Source organism: Trachurus japonicus, chromosome 17 (assembly GCF_045865225.1).
Source record: "Trachurus japonicus isolate A0001 chromosome 17, Traja_1.0".
Lineage (NCBI taxonomy): Eukaryota > Metazoa > Chordata > Actinopteri > Carangiformes > Carangidae > Trachurus > Trachurus japonicus.
Window position 1 is genome coordinate 3599409 of NC_140923.1, and position 17195 is coordinate 3616603.

The 17195-nt window shown below is 42.1% G+C and overlaps 2 protein-coding genes across 2 annotated transcripts; both read right to left on the bottom strand.

The window, feature by feature from the left end:
• Nucleotides 1-542: 542 nt before the first annotated feature.
• On the bottom strand, nucleotides 543-5940 carry LOC146969761 (uncharacterized). The gene is made up of 2 exons (XM_085804902.1): nucleotides 5672-5940; nucleotides 543-4158 (listed from the first exon to the last, which is right to left on the bottom strand). The coding sequence occupies exons 1-2, from the start codon at nucleotides 5769-5771 to the stop codon at nucleotides 554-556; spliced, it is 3705 nt and encodes a 1234-aa protein (XP_085661028.1). The 5' UTR covers nucleotides 5772-5940; the 3' UTR covers nucleotides 543-553.
• Nucleotides 5941-9743: 3803 nt separating this feature from the next.
• On the bottom strand, nucleotides 9744-17195 carry LOC146969762 (uncharacterized). Its single transcript, XM_085804395.1, has one exon. The coding sequence runs from the start codon at nucleotides 17142-17144 to the stop codon at nucleotides 9744-9746; it is 7401 nt and encodes a 2466-aa protein (XP_085660521.1). The 5' UTR covers nucleotides 17145-17195.

Below are 17195 nucleotides of genomic sequence, written 5' to 3' on the forward strand. Positions count from 1 at the left end.
CTGAAACATCAGACGACCTCAGGTAACAACACTTGATCCTCACTGAAGTTTATTTATCATCATTTACTCATTATGTTTCTCTACAGGACAATAACATGTAAGTCCATACACATCAGTGTCAGGAGTCTGACATTATTCTCATTGTAGCCATTAAAATAAAAATGAACAGTACATGTGAACAACAGTTATAATTAAATTTTTTAGGCATAAAAACCTCTTTCTTTTCTTTTCTTTTTATTTACAAAAAAAAAAGTAAAACAAAGGTGTGTTACTGTAAATCATATCACACTAAATCTGTCTTTTCCTGTTTGGTAAATTGCAAATACAAAAAACTGCAGAAATCTTTTGGTTCAGGTTTAGTCTTTATCTCCCACTCGTGTGTTTGTGATCTTTTCTTGGTCATAGTCATTGAAGTGTCAGTGTTGAGACTGTCTCAGTCCATCGCTCTGTCCTGTTGGTTCTGTCTTTATGATCAGAGTCAGAGTGGATCTCCTCTTTGTCCTGGTGGAAGCTCTTCAGGTCTCATGAAAGCTTTAGTTAAAAACAGCCGTGATCACTCTGGATTTTGGAGCAGGTTCTCTCTTCTCTCTATTTTAGCCACAATCTCAGTTCTTTCTCTCATGTCCATCTGGGACTGAACTCGTTCCTTCCAGCCTGGTCTGTGCTCAGATTTCTCTTCTTCAATGAGCATGTTGATGTACTCTGGAGTGGAGAGTGGATCTGGCTTCAGTGCTATCTGTCTAAGTCTCTTCAGACTCTGGGTGGATCTTTCCATCAGTGTCATCACCTCAACCTTCACAAGATCATATTCAGCCTCTATTTCTTCAATCTGTACCTGCACAGCCATCTTAGCCTCTTTAGCCTCAAGGTACTTTTCTTTCATCTTTGTTGCTGTTACTTTTTCTTTAACCTCTTTCTTCAGCCATTTGTACTTTTTATTTAAATGTACACGCCAATGACATTTGCCTGGACAGTTAGTACAGTTTCCATTCTCTCCCATTGCAGGGCAGTGTTTTATGTCTTCGTTGTCAAATGGGCAATCATCGTGACAGATAAAATCACACTTCAGACAGCTGGTGATGTATTTCCCAGTTCCAGAAAGATCACATTGAACTGCTTTTATGACAATGACTTCGGACTCAAAATTCTCATTGCTGCTGATCTCTTTCTCAAATTCTCGAAGTTGTTTTTCTGCCTCTTTTATCTCCTCTAGCTTGGCTAATCCGTGTTTAACCTGCTTCTGCAAATCAAAAACTGCATTCTCTAGATGCTTTCTTTCTCTGAGGACTTCTTGTGTCAGTGTCAAGCTTTTGGTGACTGTAACATTGAAAGCACCAAAAAACATCTTGAAGTTTTTTGTCCCAATGTTCCAAAACATCTGATCACAGTTTTCATCTGAGTCACTCTTGCTCCTGCTCTCTGCTGCAGACGACTTGTTGTGAGCAATCAAAGCTGAATTGTTGAACTTGAAGTGAACAGGGAGTCCATCTTCTGTTTTAGGACATGGGATACCTGAAGCCTTGATCGCCTCTAGAACTGGTGGACGTTGGTCGTCTGCAAATGTCACCAGAACTCTGATGTTTCCTGCCACATCTTTTCCAAAGATTGAGAGAACTGAATCAAACACATATTTCTGTGTTGGTGTGAGCCGCGGTAAAGCAGCCTGAACTACGAAACACACAGCATCAATCTCACTGACACCATGTTCAGAGGAGAAGAGATGACATAGCTGCTCTACAATCGTCTTGTCTCTCTCTATGCCTCTTGTATCTCCAAAGCCTGGTGTGTCAACAATGGTCAGAGAGTGGTCTATCTTAAAACCCTCCTGATGGTTGACTTTGTACACAGTGACTGCAGAGGTCTGACTTTCACCTTGAGATCTCAACTGATCCTCATCAGTTAATGTGAATCTGACTTGGTCCTTCCACTCTACACCAACAATGTAGTTGATCATTGCATTGATCAAAGTGGACTTTCCTGACCCAGTCGCTCCAAGAAGAATCACAGTGCGATTTCTCCTTGAGCTTTCTCTGCCAAAGTTATACCTCCTGTATCCAGGAGTGTTGATTTTTACTTTTTGTAAGTGGATGGGCGATTGAGAATTTGTCCCTTTACTTGTCTGTTTGAAGTTTTCTGAGACAGGTTTGGGTATTGTTGTGCAGACATGAACAGTGATGCTTTCCTTGCTTCTGCCAGCTGCTCCACAATCAGCTCTGACCCTGACTGCATATCCAGTCTCTGACTGAAGTCCTGAAATGATCGCCTCCTCAGCCCTCGACACCAGTTGTTTCCATTGGAGATCTTCTTCTTGCCCCTCGCTGTGTGTTTGGGCGTACTCCACCATGTAGCTCAACACCTGCACATCTTGTCCAAGCTCAGCAGGTTTCTGCCAGATGACTGATATCTCACTGGAGTTTGATTCAACTTGAGGTTTTCCTGGAGGGCTGCAAGGCAAAGTTTCAGTGGAACCAGTGACTTCAAGGACTGGTCCAACACCTACTGAGGTCACTGCTCTGCATCTGAACACATACTCTGTGTCAGGACTCAGACCACTCACTGTGACTTCTCCAGCCTCTGCTGCTGTCTGCTGCTTCCATCCATCCTCTCCACTGACACGGTACTCTACAGAGTAGGAGCTGATGAACTCTGCTCCAAACCTGGGTGGAGAAACCTTCAGAGTCACACTGTTGTGGTTTCTGTCACTCACTGTCACAGTTTCAGGCTTTGAAGGAGGTTCAAAGTTCTCAGTGACAGGGAAGCTGTGTTTATAAAGGTAGATGCTTGAACCTTTCTTTGTGTCATTTGTTAAACCGACTGTCAGGAACTTTATGTTCTTGTTCTCCTTGTTGGCCTCTGCAAAGTCAATGAACAGCTTTGCTTTAAGCCTCATTTCATCTGCTACTTCTTTTGAGGCAAACCACTGTTCCTTCTCCACATCATGAGTTTGTGGATGTTGAACATCGTCTGCTTTGGGTTTTCCTCTTAAGTAGGTTGATAAAGCTGAGAGGAACGGTTCATGACTTCCCAGTGAGGTGAAGACAAAACACACAGCATGCTCCACACTGAGGATTTCTTTGTTCAGATGATTTTGAGACTGGATGACCTTTGTGTTCTTCATCATGTCGGTAAAAGACATTAAGGTGTAGATTTCTCTCTCTTTCCAGTCCATCCACTCATTCAGGCTTTTTCTGTTGAAAGGAGAAGAGTGTATCTTCTTCAGGATCTCTATGAGCACGGCCTCCTCTTCACCTCCTCCTCTGATTGAAGGAAGTGTCTTTGCCAAGTTTTGTTTAAATTCCAGTTTGGACTCTGAGCACTTTTGTTTGAAACTTTTAAGTTTTTGACCAATCTGTGGAAACTGTTGTACAGTTGTTGTTCTCACTGCATCGTTGCACCTCATTTCCAGCTCATTGAAGTCCTCTAGGACGCTCTGAGCTTCCTGAACTAATCCTATACTGATCTGACGGACAAGTTTAGCAGCAGAAGAGTCTAAAACTGTCAGTGGCAACAGCCAGACCTTCAATGGTACAGCATTTTCTCCATTGGGCCCCAGCAATTTTGGGAGACTTTGATAGATTTCTATTGCATCCTGAAAGGATGTTGGAGGTTTCTCAAGAGAAAAGTCTCCATAGAATCTGCAGGAGAATTGCTCAACATTTTCCTCAATGTTTTTTTCCAGTGCCAGGGAACCTTTGCCTGTTTTAACAAGTATATTCTTGATGATCATTTCTAAGTTTCCCTGAACGTCTTGATGATTTTCTTTTTCTGACACCTCACGGTCAAACACAAAGACAGCGTGTGCCCCATAAATAATTCCTGTGACTACATGTGTGGCGATTCCTTTATCAAAAACATATGTATGCTTCATATTGTCTCTTCCTAGATGGTTCATTGAGAGTTCCTCAACCCTTGTTGTAGACTTGTACGTGAGTGCTACTCTTGTCTGTTTTTTGGATGTCCTATTATCATACAGGTATTTAGCAGATCCACCAACTTCTATCAGTCCACTCATGAAACTTGCCTTCAGTGATCCTTCTACATTTAGAGCCAAAGATTTGCCCTCAAGGGATTCAGATGAGTCTATCACAAAATCATTGTATTTCTGTGGTCTTTCTCTTATATACTTTTTGAGGTCATCATGGTCCCATAATGTCATTCCTGCAAAACAAGAGGCAAAATTCAAATTCAGATTCCAGAGTCAGTTTATGATGTGTTTTCAATCAAGGTATTCATCTCAGTGAAATTAAAATGTCATTAACTCTACCCCACCAGGGGTCTCATTTATAAAACTGTGCGTGGGGTTGTTACTAAAAGTGTACGTACGCCCAAAAGCCAAGTTTTGCGTGCGCCAGTAAATATTCAGACTTATAAAACCCTGCGTTACATTCTGAGGAATGATCAAACATGACACTTCTCTTGATAACAAGAAAACAGAATGTAACAATTATGGGAACTATTAACTGGATTTTTTTCCCCAGGGTCTGAGATTTAATTGACTCAAGATCATATGTTCACAGTATCATAGGAACATATAGTTATTTACACCATGTATTTATCCCATGCAGCAGCGCCGTCCTCTCCTCCTCCTGCGCTCTGGGAGTGGACAATATGACGGAGAGACGGTGGTGATTAAATATAGAGAAGGAATTTTGATTTTGAATTTTCAGTTAGATTCTAAGAAGATGTTTCTGAAACACCAGTCCGATGCAAAATAACGCTGTTGAATTAAATCACCGTGGCAACATGGATCTAACGCATACGGGTTGAAATTAAATGTGTGACGGCCGATAATAAAAACATAATCGTTCTTCTCAATCATCATTTCCTGAGTCTGACTTCAGTTCACCACCACACCGTCTGTGTCGCCAATTCCCCTTTTCCTCTAAACCATGCGTACACATGGGTCAGAGTTTGCTTAGAGCTGCGCACATTCTCCCATCACGTTTGTTTTTTATAGATCACAACCTTGGCGTGAAAAGTCACGTACGCCACTTTCAGCCCCGTTTTGTGCGTACGCGTAGGCCCGTTGAGAACTGTACAGCACATTGTCTATCAAACGGTCATGTGGCCTCTAAAGGTCTGCGAGATTTCCTTGTCCTAAATCAGCATGATGGATTGCCCTTGCCAACAGCTTCATCCATAAATGACTAGGATTGTCCTGCTGCTTTTCAGACATAGGTCTCTTTGGCCAGTACATGCTGAAGCTCCCTGTCAAACCCATCATCATAGAGTACGAACAGGAAAAGTCTTGCATGTGCTGGAATGAAAGAACTTAGCAAACTTGCTCATAAATACTGCGCAGGAAACTGCATATCAACAAAAACAAAGCATGGCCTAGCAGGATTTTGAAAGCCTGGCAGGTCACACCAACATCCTGCTTAGAAGATTCTCAATATGCTCACATCTGGCAAGTGGTAGAGGGGGCAGATGTTGGCAGACCTCAGGAAACAGCTGGTCTTCCCAAGAGAAATTGTGACAACTACTTGCCACCAAGACAAGCCATCATCATGTGTTTCTGGGTGGAGATAAGGGTCCTACTACCTACCTATTTGAGCTTATCATCATGTTCATCTCATGCTAAATATCTGACAGCTGCAGCAGGAAACAGAAGCTATAATTGCTGAAACTTAGTTTGTGATCAACATTATCTATCTTTACAGTGAATCCTTACCAGACACAAGAGAGTCTCTGCGACAGTCATACAACATTCCAAGGGAAAAAGGACGCCCAAGTGCTGCCACCTCCATCACCACTCCAAATTCAGAGTCCATTGCTCAGTCTGAACTGGACAAAGAGTACAACAGCATGTGAGTTCACTCCTCTGACTCTTTACTTTCCAAATCACAAAACGTTATAAATGTTATGAAGATTGTATACATTACGTTACATAACTTGTCTACTACTAAAAGTCTATCGCTATTAGAGAAAACAAATATGCAGTTGCAAACAACATCTACTATGTGCACGGATAAGTGTTTCTACAGGGATTTCTACATTTTATCTGTCTTACAAAAAAAAAACTTGTATGTTTGAGTGTCAGTCTAAATTATGTTTGTTATGTTGTGAGACAAAATGCCTCAGATTGTTACCAGACCAGTGGAACCAGGGGGAGAGACATCAACTCAACACACTGAAGTGATAATGATAGGTGTGTCAGAATTCATACTGCATGTATGAGTCATAACCCTGTCAAGTCTGACCACTGTCATGAATCATGATACACACATACATAAATACATACATCTTTTCACTATAACACAATTTCATTAAAAAAAAACAGTGATTGCATAATATGATTTAAATCAGTGTTTTTAGGTTTTCTTCAGTATCACCATTTCCCACTGATAGTTTGTTCACAAAGGAACTGGTCACAGCTTAAATGAGCTACTTTAAAAAACTAAATCTTGATTAAGAGGCTGTAGCTCACAGCCAATCATCCGAATCTATGGCAAAATGATATTGTCCCGAACCCCCAAATTATGGGAATACAACCACTGGTCATGACTTTCCAACAATAGAACTAAAAGTTCTACCGTGAAAGTGAAACCGTAAACAGAAGCAGGTTAGCTGATTAAAACAGGATCATTTTGGTGCCTAAGGTCATGTTACCTTGATTCAGGCTGCAGACCAGAGCCCTGTGGCCTGTTTATCTTGAAGAATGCCCTCCTCAAAGCACCATCAGCAGAGCGGTGTGTGGTCCTCTGAGCTGCTGTGTGGTGTGTGAGGGATGAACTCTACCTGACCGACTGAAGAGAATCAGACAGGTTTCCCAGAAAAGGTGCCACCTGTGAAAATATGCAGGTGGGACAACCAGACAGACCAGAGTCTGTGGTCATGCCAGCTGCTCTGTCAGGCTGAACGTGCAGAAGAGTGGTGCCATGCTCATCATCTTAAAGAGAAACAACACCAATACAATGAGATGGAAGGAATTCATGACGGGCAGAGAGCAGAGGCCTGCACATATCAAATGCCCTGATCCCACCTCATTTGCAGAGCAGCTAAACACATTTTTCAGTAGATTCGACAACTCACACCTGTCGAGACCTGAGACCCTCAGCACCCCCGACCCCCCACATACTCCAATTAAGATAGAGAAAAATAAAGTGGTCCACTTTCTTTCCAAAGTAAACCCACGGAAATCATCAGGCCCAGACAGACTACGTGATCGAATTCTCAAGGAGTGTGCCACTCAACTTGGGGATGTCATGACCCAGCTCTTCCAGCTGCTTTTGGCTTCAGGCTTTGTTCCTCGCTCATGGAAAGAATCCACCATTATTCCAATCCCCAAGAGTACCAAAGCTATGGCCCCCAAAGACTACAGACCAGTGGCCTTGACATCTGTCCTATGCAAGTGCATGGAACGGGTGGTATGTGACCTTTTGACCTGCTCAGTCGCAGACAAATTGGATCCACTCCAGTTTGCCTATAAAGCCAAGCGAGGGGTGGAGGACGCCTGCCTGACACTTTTGGACACTGTCACCAAAAACATGGACCACACTCACGCATGTTCCAGGATTTTATTTATGGACTTCTCCTCAGCTTTTAACACAGTCAACACGAACACCCTATCAGACCGGCTCACTGAACTGCAGGTCAACCCAACACTGGTTAAATGGATTGGTCACTTTCTACAGGACAGATCACAGCATGTAACAGTCAACGGCAAAAGATCCACCAACATCACCATAAACACAGGGGTCCCGCAAGGTTGTGTCTTATCTCCTATTCTTTTCTCCATTTACACAAACAAAATAACCTGCAACATGGACAAAATGACACTTATCAAATATGCGGATGACATGGCCTTGGTGGCTCACCTGACAGACACTAACAGTTTAACAGCATATCACCAGCAGGTGGACTCACTCGTCTCTCTCATAGAGGATAGCTTCTTAGAGCTAAACATATTGAAGACAAAGGAACTGTGCTGCTGCAGCAGAGTGACACATCGTGACTCCACCCACTCACTGCTGCAGCCACTGGTGATCAAAGGTCAGGAGGTGGAGCAGGTGGAGGCTTTCAGGTATCTGGGCATTGAGGTGGACCGAACATTGTCCTTCTCTGTCCACTCTGACCAAGCCTACAAAAAGGCACAACAATGACTGTTTCTGCTGAGGAAATTGAGGAGTTTTAATGTGAGTGTGTTAAACATTTTAACAGTTGTTTACAGATCACTTATTGAGTCAGTCCTAACTTACAACATCTCATCCTGGTACACTTTTCTTTCTGTCAAGGACAAAAACAAATTGTCATGCATCATCAGATATGCAAGTAAAATAACAGGCACCACACAGTCCTCCCTCTCAGATCTCCACACACAGGCAGGCGTAAAGCCATCACCATCTTACAAGACCCCTCTCACCCACTCCACAACTCTTTCCAACTTCTTCCCTCAGGCCGTCGCTACAGGGTCCCTTTAGCAAGGACAAGCTTAGGGAAAAAATCATTCATCACATCCGCCATCAACATCATCAATAATTCACTTTGATATCTTTTAATGTTCTTCTTTTTAAGGTTTTTATGCTGTTTTTACTTGTGTCATTCTGTATCTTGCTTGTGTCATTATATATCTATTTGTTGTCTGTTTTATGTTATGCTAAACTGTGTTTTTATGTTTCTTTTATGCGCACGTATGCACACGTGTAAGAACAACTTCCACTGCTTTGTGCAGGGGACAATAAAGATTTTCTGACTCTTAATCTGAATCTGAAAGGTGCAGCTCTGATTAACACATCACTCGACCACAGGAAATAACACTTATTTATTATCACTCAATCAATCACAGACATGTTACCTACACAACAATAACATTAAAGTCCATACACATCACTTTCAAGAGTCTGACATTAATCACACTTTAGCCATTTCATTTTTTTTTCATGAAAATAAAATGTATCATACATTCAAACTAAAATTAATAAACCAGTGTAAAAAGCATAAAATTAGTACAATTTTAAGCAGAAAACACAAAAGTTATTATCATGATAATCTCTAATCAATAATAATCAAGTGTAGGAACTATCCCATATTAAGATCAGTAAATGATGAGTCAGAGTTACATAAAATGAAAACACAATTCAAATTAAATCAAGATTGTCAGTTTAACCAAAATAGTGGCTTGAAACCCCCCAGTTCAATTTGCTGCTGTTACTGTTGATCTAATTCCCAATATAGAGATCCCAATCAAGGTTACAAAATATGCTCTTTTACAAATATAAAAACATCACAGAAAAAGATGATGTGCCTTATCACCTCCCCAGAGAGGCATCCAAGAGGCATCTGATACAGATGCCCAAGCCACCTTAGCTGGCTCCTTTCAATAACATCCTCTCAATGGGATGTTGCTGCTTTTTGACCATTCCATCACTAGAAGACATAATGCAGTTCTGATTTATATATTTTTTCCTCATCTAATTTAGGCTACTTAACTAATAACTTATAGTTAAATCAATGGTTTTAGAGAAAATCCTCAATTTGTTTGTGTATCCATCCATCAGTGCTTCCATGTCGACATCTGGGAGGTGAATCTCTCAACTTATTTTCCTTTTCTGTAAACAGAACATAGATGGAGAGATGACTTAATTTAGATCAACTGCAAATCATGACAGACAATTCAGTGTAAGTTGTCTCATATATTGATGCGTTTGTTTTAGTGTATATTCTGTACATATTTTTTTTACCACCCATTACATAATTAACTATTATCACACGACAAATACTGCAGTTATACTTAAAATCTAATTTTACCCTTGTAGGAGACTGGAGACTTGGTTCCTGTGTGGGTCGTTTTGATTCTCATAGCCACGGTTGTCGATCCACTTAGTCAGGGTGTTGAGATCAGCCTTTGTCATGATGCCTTTGTTTTTAAGCTTGTTGTACCATGTTTGTACCATTTTTTTAGAATGTCGTGGAAAACTTTGTTCAAAAGTGGCAAGCCTGGTTTTACTCATCTCACTGTTCTGAAAATTGTTTAAGTTGTTTCCACTGATCAACTTGCATCTGGGCATTGAACCTACAATGGTCAGTTTGAAGGTACCCACAACATCATCCTTGGATATTGCTTTTGTCACTTCGTTCCTGAAAGTTGGTGACCGTGTACTAGGAAACTCACGATGTAGTTCTTTTGGCACATTCACGGATACAAAATTGCCAACATTTTCATCTTGAGCTAATGCTTGAGCTAACTTGCTATTCGTCAGACATTTTGCATTTAATATACAACTCTTTGGTGGTTGATGATCTGCGTTGATGAACTTTCCATAACCACGATTGTCTATTCTTGCCTTGCTGTAATTTCTAACTTTTCCACCGGTTTTTTTGAGCCGCTCTTTGGATTCTTTAATTGTTTTTCCAGTTCCCTCTGCCATGTACCAGTCCCCTCCTCTAATTCTCTCTGTCCACAGTTTGCATTCAACAAACTTCTCCCATTGGCCTGAATGTTTTTTGAGAGCATCAGCCTCCACAGATCTGAGCCGGCCAGCCTCCAAGGTGATCTCTTTTTCACTGGCCTCTGGTTTCATCCCTCGTGCTAAAGCATGAAACAGGCAGCTCTTGCCTTCATTGATTACAGGGACAATCTTATTATTGATCTGCAGATCATAATGGCCCTTAGGGTATTGGGAACTCTTTGGCCTGTAGATCAGTGTCACGGTTTGACTGGCAGGTTTAGTGCCAGGATTCAGTTCTTGCATTTTTTGGAGCTTGCCATCACTTCCCTCTGTTAGGATGACAACCTTAGTGCCAGTGGCTTCTGACAGGACTCTGATATCTAGAATAGTACCTGCTGTTGTAGGGTCCTTGATCTTTTTAGCATGCAACAATGCCTGTTTACCTGGAGGTTTGTTTTTTGAGGTCAGATCTACATCCATCTTTCCAATGGTGTTTTGTCCAGCTCTGAGTTTTTCCTCTGTTCTGTTTGTATTCAAGAGAGTTCTTGTGGAACTGCGTATGTAACCATTTACTTTGCCTTGGGCATAAGAAATAATGTGACTGCTGAATTTCCGGTGGAACACTTCTACCAGAGCATCGGATAATAGAGCACTGATGGTTTGAGATAAATCCTGTTTGAAGTTTTTCAGCATCTTAGTGTCTGGTCCAGAAAGATCATTTAGCCTCATGTTCTCTGAGGAACATTTTTCCTGGTTAAATTGATTGAGCTCATCGTGAAGGTTTGAGAAAAACTCTTTTGACAGGGTGAGAACTGCTTTGGTTGCTTCTCCTCCCAGTGCTGCCAAATGAGCGACTTTGATAGTTGTCAGAAATACACGTGTCCACTTTTGACCACTTGTGAGGTGTGACTTCACTCCGTCAATCACTTTGGAGATGGAAGAGTTGAGCTTGTGCTGCCAACTGAGGTCTGCATAGAATGGCTGTAATGCAGTGTTGCTTAATTCTCTGAAAATAGACAGAAGTTCACTCCGTCTTTCCTTGTCCTCTATGAGATCAGAAAGTTGTTCTTTATCCTTAAGATGTGAGAGAATAATGGAGTCTACTAAAGCAGTCAGCGGCTCTTTTTCCATGTTGGATTTCACGTCATTTACAATTCCCTCTTTCACCTTATCCTTAATGCCATTTAGTATTTCTTGCATTACTGCATTTTCTGCTTCTCCAAATCCATACTGAAGGGCTTCTTCTACCAATTTCTTTGTTGTGCACTTCACTGCATTTTTAACATTTGTCCTTGCAACAGTACTAATGGCATCTTTCGCCTGTCTGTGGAGGAACTTTGGCATTGACTTCAGGTTTGTGGCCAATTCTTTCATTGCTGTTTTACAGGCTTTGAAGCCCTTTGCAATCAATTTTCCAACTCCAAACGAAATCAGAGATACACCAATAGAAATGGCTTTTTCTATGGCCCATGATTTCCAACTGAATTCTCCTTTCACCATGGACTCGATGCCCTGGATGCAGTCTGATATTCCCTCACTGATCAGCCCCATGCCAACTTGTGCAAATATTCCAAATGTAAATGCAGTGAGCAGTGTCCCACCAATTACCTGCAGAAGTCCAAGAAAGAACACTGTCAGAGCTTCCCATGGGAAACGAGGTTTCTCCTCCACAGCGAAAACGTACTTCAGACCTTGACTGTACAGATTATCAGCCTCTGCTTGGAGATCTTCATCAGCCTTTGACACCAAGGAGAACATGGGTGATTTATTGGCTATCGCGTCCCCATCCTTGTCATTTATCTCCTCCAGCTTTTTTATAGCTTCACTAATGTTGTCATCAAAGTACTTCAACATTTTACACTTGTTTAAAAACTGTTTTTCAAGGCTGGTTTGGTTGAGTTGACTGTTGGTTGATTGAGCAGGGGACAGTTTTATAATCTGCAGGCACACCATGCATTCCTCACTGAGGAACTTTAGAGACTCTTGTGCTTTTCTGAGATCATCTCTGGCCTTTGTGAGGTAATCTTCCTTTTGCTGCTTTATAGTGCAGTATGCATGACTGTAAAAAGCTATTGCTGCCCAACTTTCATCTTGTGTCATAGCTTTTTCAAAAAGCCTTGCACTGACATCCCATCGTTTTTCATCCACTGCAATATTCCCAAACTTAATATATTGATAAATACTAGAGCAAGGCGAAGTCTTACTTTGACACTGATTTCTTGCTTTAGACACATCAAGTTTTAAACTCTTTTGCAGTTCATTTCTTTTCAGCAGGTCAATATCTTCTGATTTAGTTTGCAACCAAATCCCCCAGAACTCATTCATGATGGCAACTACAGCTCTTCTTTCTTCTCCGTCTGTGTTCCTGTAAATATTCTCTAGGGTCTTGCAGTACTCTGAAAAGAGGTCCTCCCGCAAGTTCATCTCAGTGACATCCTTAATTATATCTTTAATCCTTTCGGCCGCAGTCATGTCCCTTGTTTCCTTTGCTTCCTCCAGAGAAGACACTGTCCTGAAGGACTCCTGCAGATGATCAGTGCTCATAATCACCTGTGCAGATCCAGGTTTACCTTTGCGAGCTGTTCGGCCAAATGCCTGCAGTTCCACTCTGGAATTCTCTGAGAGGAAGGAGAGGATGACAAATAATCCCCCACTGTTGTTCACCTTTTCTGAGACTTTTATGTCTGTGCCACGCCCAGCAAGGTTTGTAGCAACAATCACATCACCAGGACTCAAGACTTTATCTATTTTACTCAAACTGTCCTGGTCACTGCGGTTGTAGAGGATGATCTGACCTGGGACGATGTTTTCCAGCTCTTTGTGCAGTTCTTCAGCTTTGTTGATAGTTTCACAGATCACCAAGGCTGCTCTTCCCTCTCTGTATGAATTTGGGGAGATTTGAGTCATTACCACATCTTTAATTTCAGATTTCCACTGTTCAGCTGAAGTCTTTAGAGTTCCTTTGACCTCGAATGATTTCTTCCTGTTGAAAGTTGGTATTTTACAGGTTGAGAGATGTGGATATAGCTCTTGCAAAAACAGCATGTCTGAGTCACTTCCGAGTGTCCCTGTAGTGCCATATATTTTCCCATGGTATTTTTCAAAAAGGGAAATGTTGGAGATGTAGTTGGTCACTGTTGAGATTGTGCTCAGTTTGACTTGGTGTTTGATCTCAATGAACTGCTGTAGACCATCGCCCCACTTCTTATTGACTTCTACAATACCAGTGGATCTGAAGTCCACTGGACAGACACCGTCATTTTCTACAACATACTCCTGTCCCTCCCTCAGTCTCATGGCCAGAAAAGCATTCTGAACCCAAACTGACATTTTCTTCTCTATCAGTTTCCTCAGGAAACCAGGGATGCTGATTTTGTCTTTATCATTTGTGCATGGGGTGTACTGAATCTTCTCTAATGTTAGTTCTACTATGGCCATAAGGAGAGTGTCTTCAGAATCATAGAGAGGACAACACAAACCTTTCTCCAAAACAAGAAATTTGAGGTTTGGGACGTCCTGGTTCTTGCAGGTTCTGGCCTTAGTAAGGTGGAGCAATCCATTGTCATCCAGAGTGTATACAGTGAAACTGTAGGGAACATAGTCCTCCATTTCATGGAAAAAATCTACCATTGAATCTTGACTCACGGTTTTTAGTTTTCTGAGAAGTTCATCTTTTTCACTCTTGTAGAAATCATCTGTAAATCCTTCTGGCACTATCTTTGATTCTTCAGCAATTTGTAAAACATCCATGGGATCCTCAATTCCTTCTGTGTCGATGGAATCAAATATGGCCTCAAAGAATGAAGCCGGGGGACCCTGTATGAATGTCTGGTGTCCGGTGGACAGGAAGCCATACTGACTGACCTGGCTCCAGATCGTGGCCAGAATAATATTCAGATGCTGCATGGAGACCATGGGGCTGGAGAGGTAGGTCAGCTGTACTCCCTGATCCAGCAGCAGTGAGTCCACTTCATCAATGACGATGCACTGAAAGCCTCGGTCAGGCCTCACATCTTTCATCTCAAATATCTGACGAAGGTGATCTGCAGCGAAGGCTTCAATTGTTCCATAGACCACATCCTGCTGGTAGCACTTCTTTCTCTCTTCATCTTTGGTTTTATTTGTGTTTGTGTCAACTGTGATACCACAGTATCTGTAGAAGTCTTTCCATTCTTCTGCATCTCGTTGACACAGCACAGAGGAGCTGGACACCACATCTACTTTTTCACCCCTGAGTGCTTTCAGTGCTGCAAACATTGCTATGACACAAGACTTCCCTTCTCCAGTTCCCATCTCCAGGAGTTTCCCAGTGTCAGACAAAGCCAAGAAACACCAACTGATCATTTGAGTGGCTCTTGGCCACCACTTTCCTTTAGCATTGCACTTGTGCACAGCATTGCAAAGGACTGCCAGTATCTCCTGAAGGCTTTCCGTGTCTGTGCTGTGACTCCGAGCTTTAGCTTCCTTTATGTTTGTGTGTTTTTTAATCTTTCCAGATTCAATCAGACTTACAACAGTCTTTACTATTTTGGATGATTTATCCAATGTGTGTTCATCAATGTTTTTCATCTGTTGGATTTCATCAAAAAGACAGTCAATTTCTTTTTCTTTCTCATCTCTGATGCTTTTTTCTAAGTTTTCGATCAGATTCTTGGTTTTACATGAGTTCAAGAGCTCAATGAGACACTGGTTCTTCTCATCTGTCCACTCAGAAGACACCTGATATGTTTGTATCATATGTAACATCTTCATGCTGGAAATACAGTTGTCATCATGATGGTGGTCAGTTAAAGCTACAAGGAGGTTTAAAGCCTCCACTGGTGACCAGAGTTGTTGTGCTACGAGGTTTGACACCATCTGGAAGAGTTCTTTTGTTTGTCCCTTCGAAGCCTGGAGTTGCACTGCACAGGCAAATAAACTCTCCAAACACAATTTGCTTCCTGGAGATGTCCTGTTCTTCTCAACAGTAAACTCTTCAAGGAGATTCTCAAGAATTGTCAGAATGTAGACCTCGCTGGAAGAGAGTTCCTTTCCTGAACATTTTTGTAAGATGGTTTGGATTTTACTGTTATCTTTAAGCTTGTTGAGGTCAGAGTGGAGCACCTTGAAAAGAACCTCAATGAACCAGTGTCTCATTTCCATGTTCTCATGGTTAAAATTACCCATGAGGCTTTTCAGGAATTCTGCAGCAACCATTAAGGCTTCATGTTCCTTTAGGCCTGAGAGATCCAGATGATGTAAAGTACTGAGACAACTTTCTTCAATGATGAATCCTCGGTGAGAACGACAGTTTCCTGTCTCCATCCCCTCCAATCCAAGCTGAAAGTAATCAGAAACAAAGTCGTCTATGGTACCGTACACAATGTCTGCTTCATAGACATCCCTCTTTGTGTGTGATTCAGTTTTCTTCATGTTTGTGTTTAGAGATATTCCAAGGTGCTTGTAGAAGTTGGACCACTCCTTAGTTTGCTCATGTAATTGAACGTCAGAGCTCAGAACAATGTCCACTTTGTTTCCCAAGCAGACCTGTGTGGCTGCAAACATGGCTCTGACACATGGGTCATCTTCAGCACCAACCAGTTCTAGTGGCATGTTCTTATCATTCAGCACCAGTAAACACCACCTGAGCATCTGCTGCACTGTGGGCCACCAGCCTTTTGTGTCAGAAACTGCTTTGCAGAGCTGAGACAGAGCGTTTTGGATGTTATCTGCACTCAGGGTTGGTCCTGTAAAGGAATCTTTCATGAATGTTTTTTCTTTAGGGGCACTTTTTAAATATTCTAAGACACCAGTGGTGATGATTTTTATCTTGTTGACGACAGAGTCGTCCAAATTCCTTGATGTCTTCAATTGTTCTAGAGCTGAATCTAGACTGCTCTCATCTTGCTTTCTGAGAGTTTCTCTGAAGTCAAGTTGGGATGTCTCCAGACCAACAGAGTCCAGAGCCTGGATGACGGAGTGTCCAGAGTCATCTGTCCACTGTGGTGATATGTCATACACTTGAGCTAACATGAGCACTTCATTTATTGGAGCATCTTCTTCATATTTCTCTGACAGCCCTTTGAGCAGAGTCACTGCCTCCGCTGGTGTCCATTGGTGTGTTTTCACCAGCTTAAGAAGCATTTCTCTGGATTCTGAGTGGATCTCCTTGTCATTGAGATGTGTGAGTTTGAACAACAGCAGCTCCAAACACTGGATTTCTATCTTTAAAATGAACAGAGAGGCTTTCCCAACCACATTCTCTAGTGATGATGTGAGGATGCCGAGGAATTCAATGAGAACAAGGTCCTCCATGGAAAGGTCTCCCTCACTCCACTGTTTGGCTATAAGAGCTGCATCAGAGTCACAGCTGCCGTGGTGGTCAGTGAGGAAGTGCACCAGGTTCAGGTACAGAGCTTGAGTCAACAGGAAGTTCTCATCAACCGTGCATGCTGATTGGCTGAGGGACTCCACCAGGGACTGCAGGTGATTGGAGATGATGTTGAGGGAAAGTCCATCAGACTCCTCCAGAGACAGGGCACACAGCTCTGTGATGAAGACTTGTGTGTGCTGCAGAGTGCTGAGAGATGGAGGAGCACTGACCCATTCATCAAACAGGAGTTTGTCCAGGGCTGAAAGGATGTCGACCAGCTGTTGAGGAGTCAGCTGACTGAGGCTGAGGTCCTGAACAGGGATGCTGCATCTGGATGAAAGTGTTTCTAGAAGCTCGTCATTGTCTGATTCATAGTTTGACTCAAACTCATCCCGGTGGCTCATGAGAACACGTTGTCTGGACTCTTGTTCCTCTGAGATGTGTCTGTTCAGTCG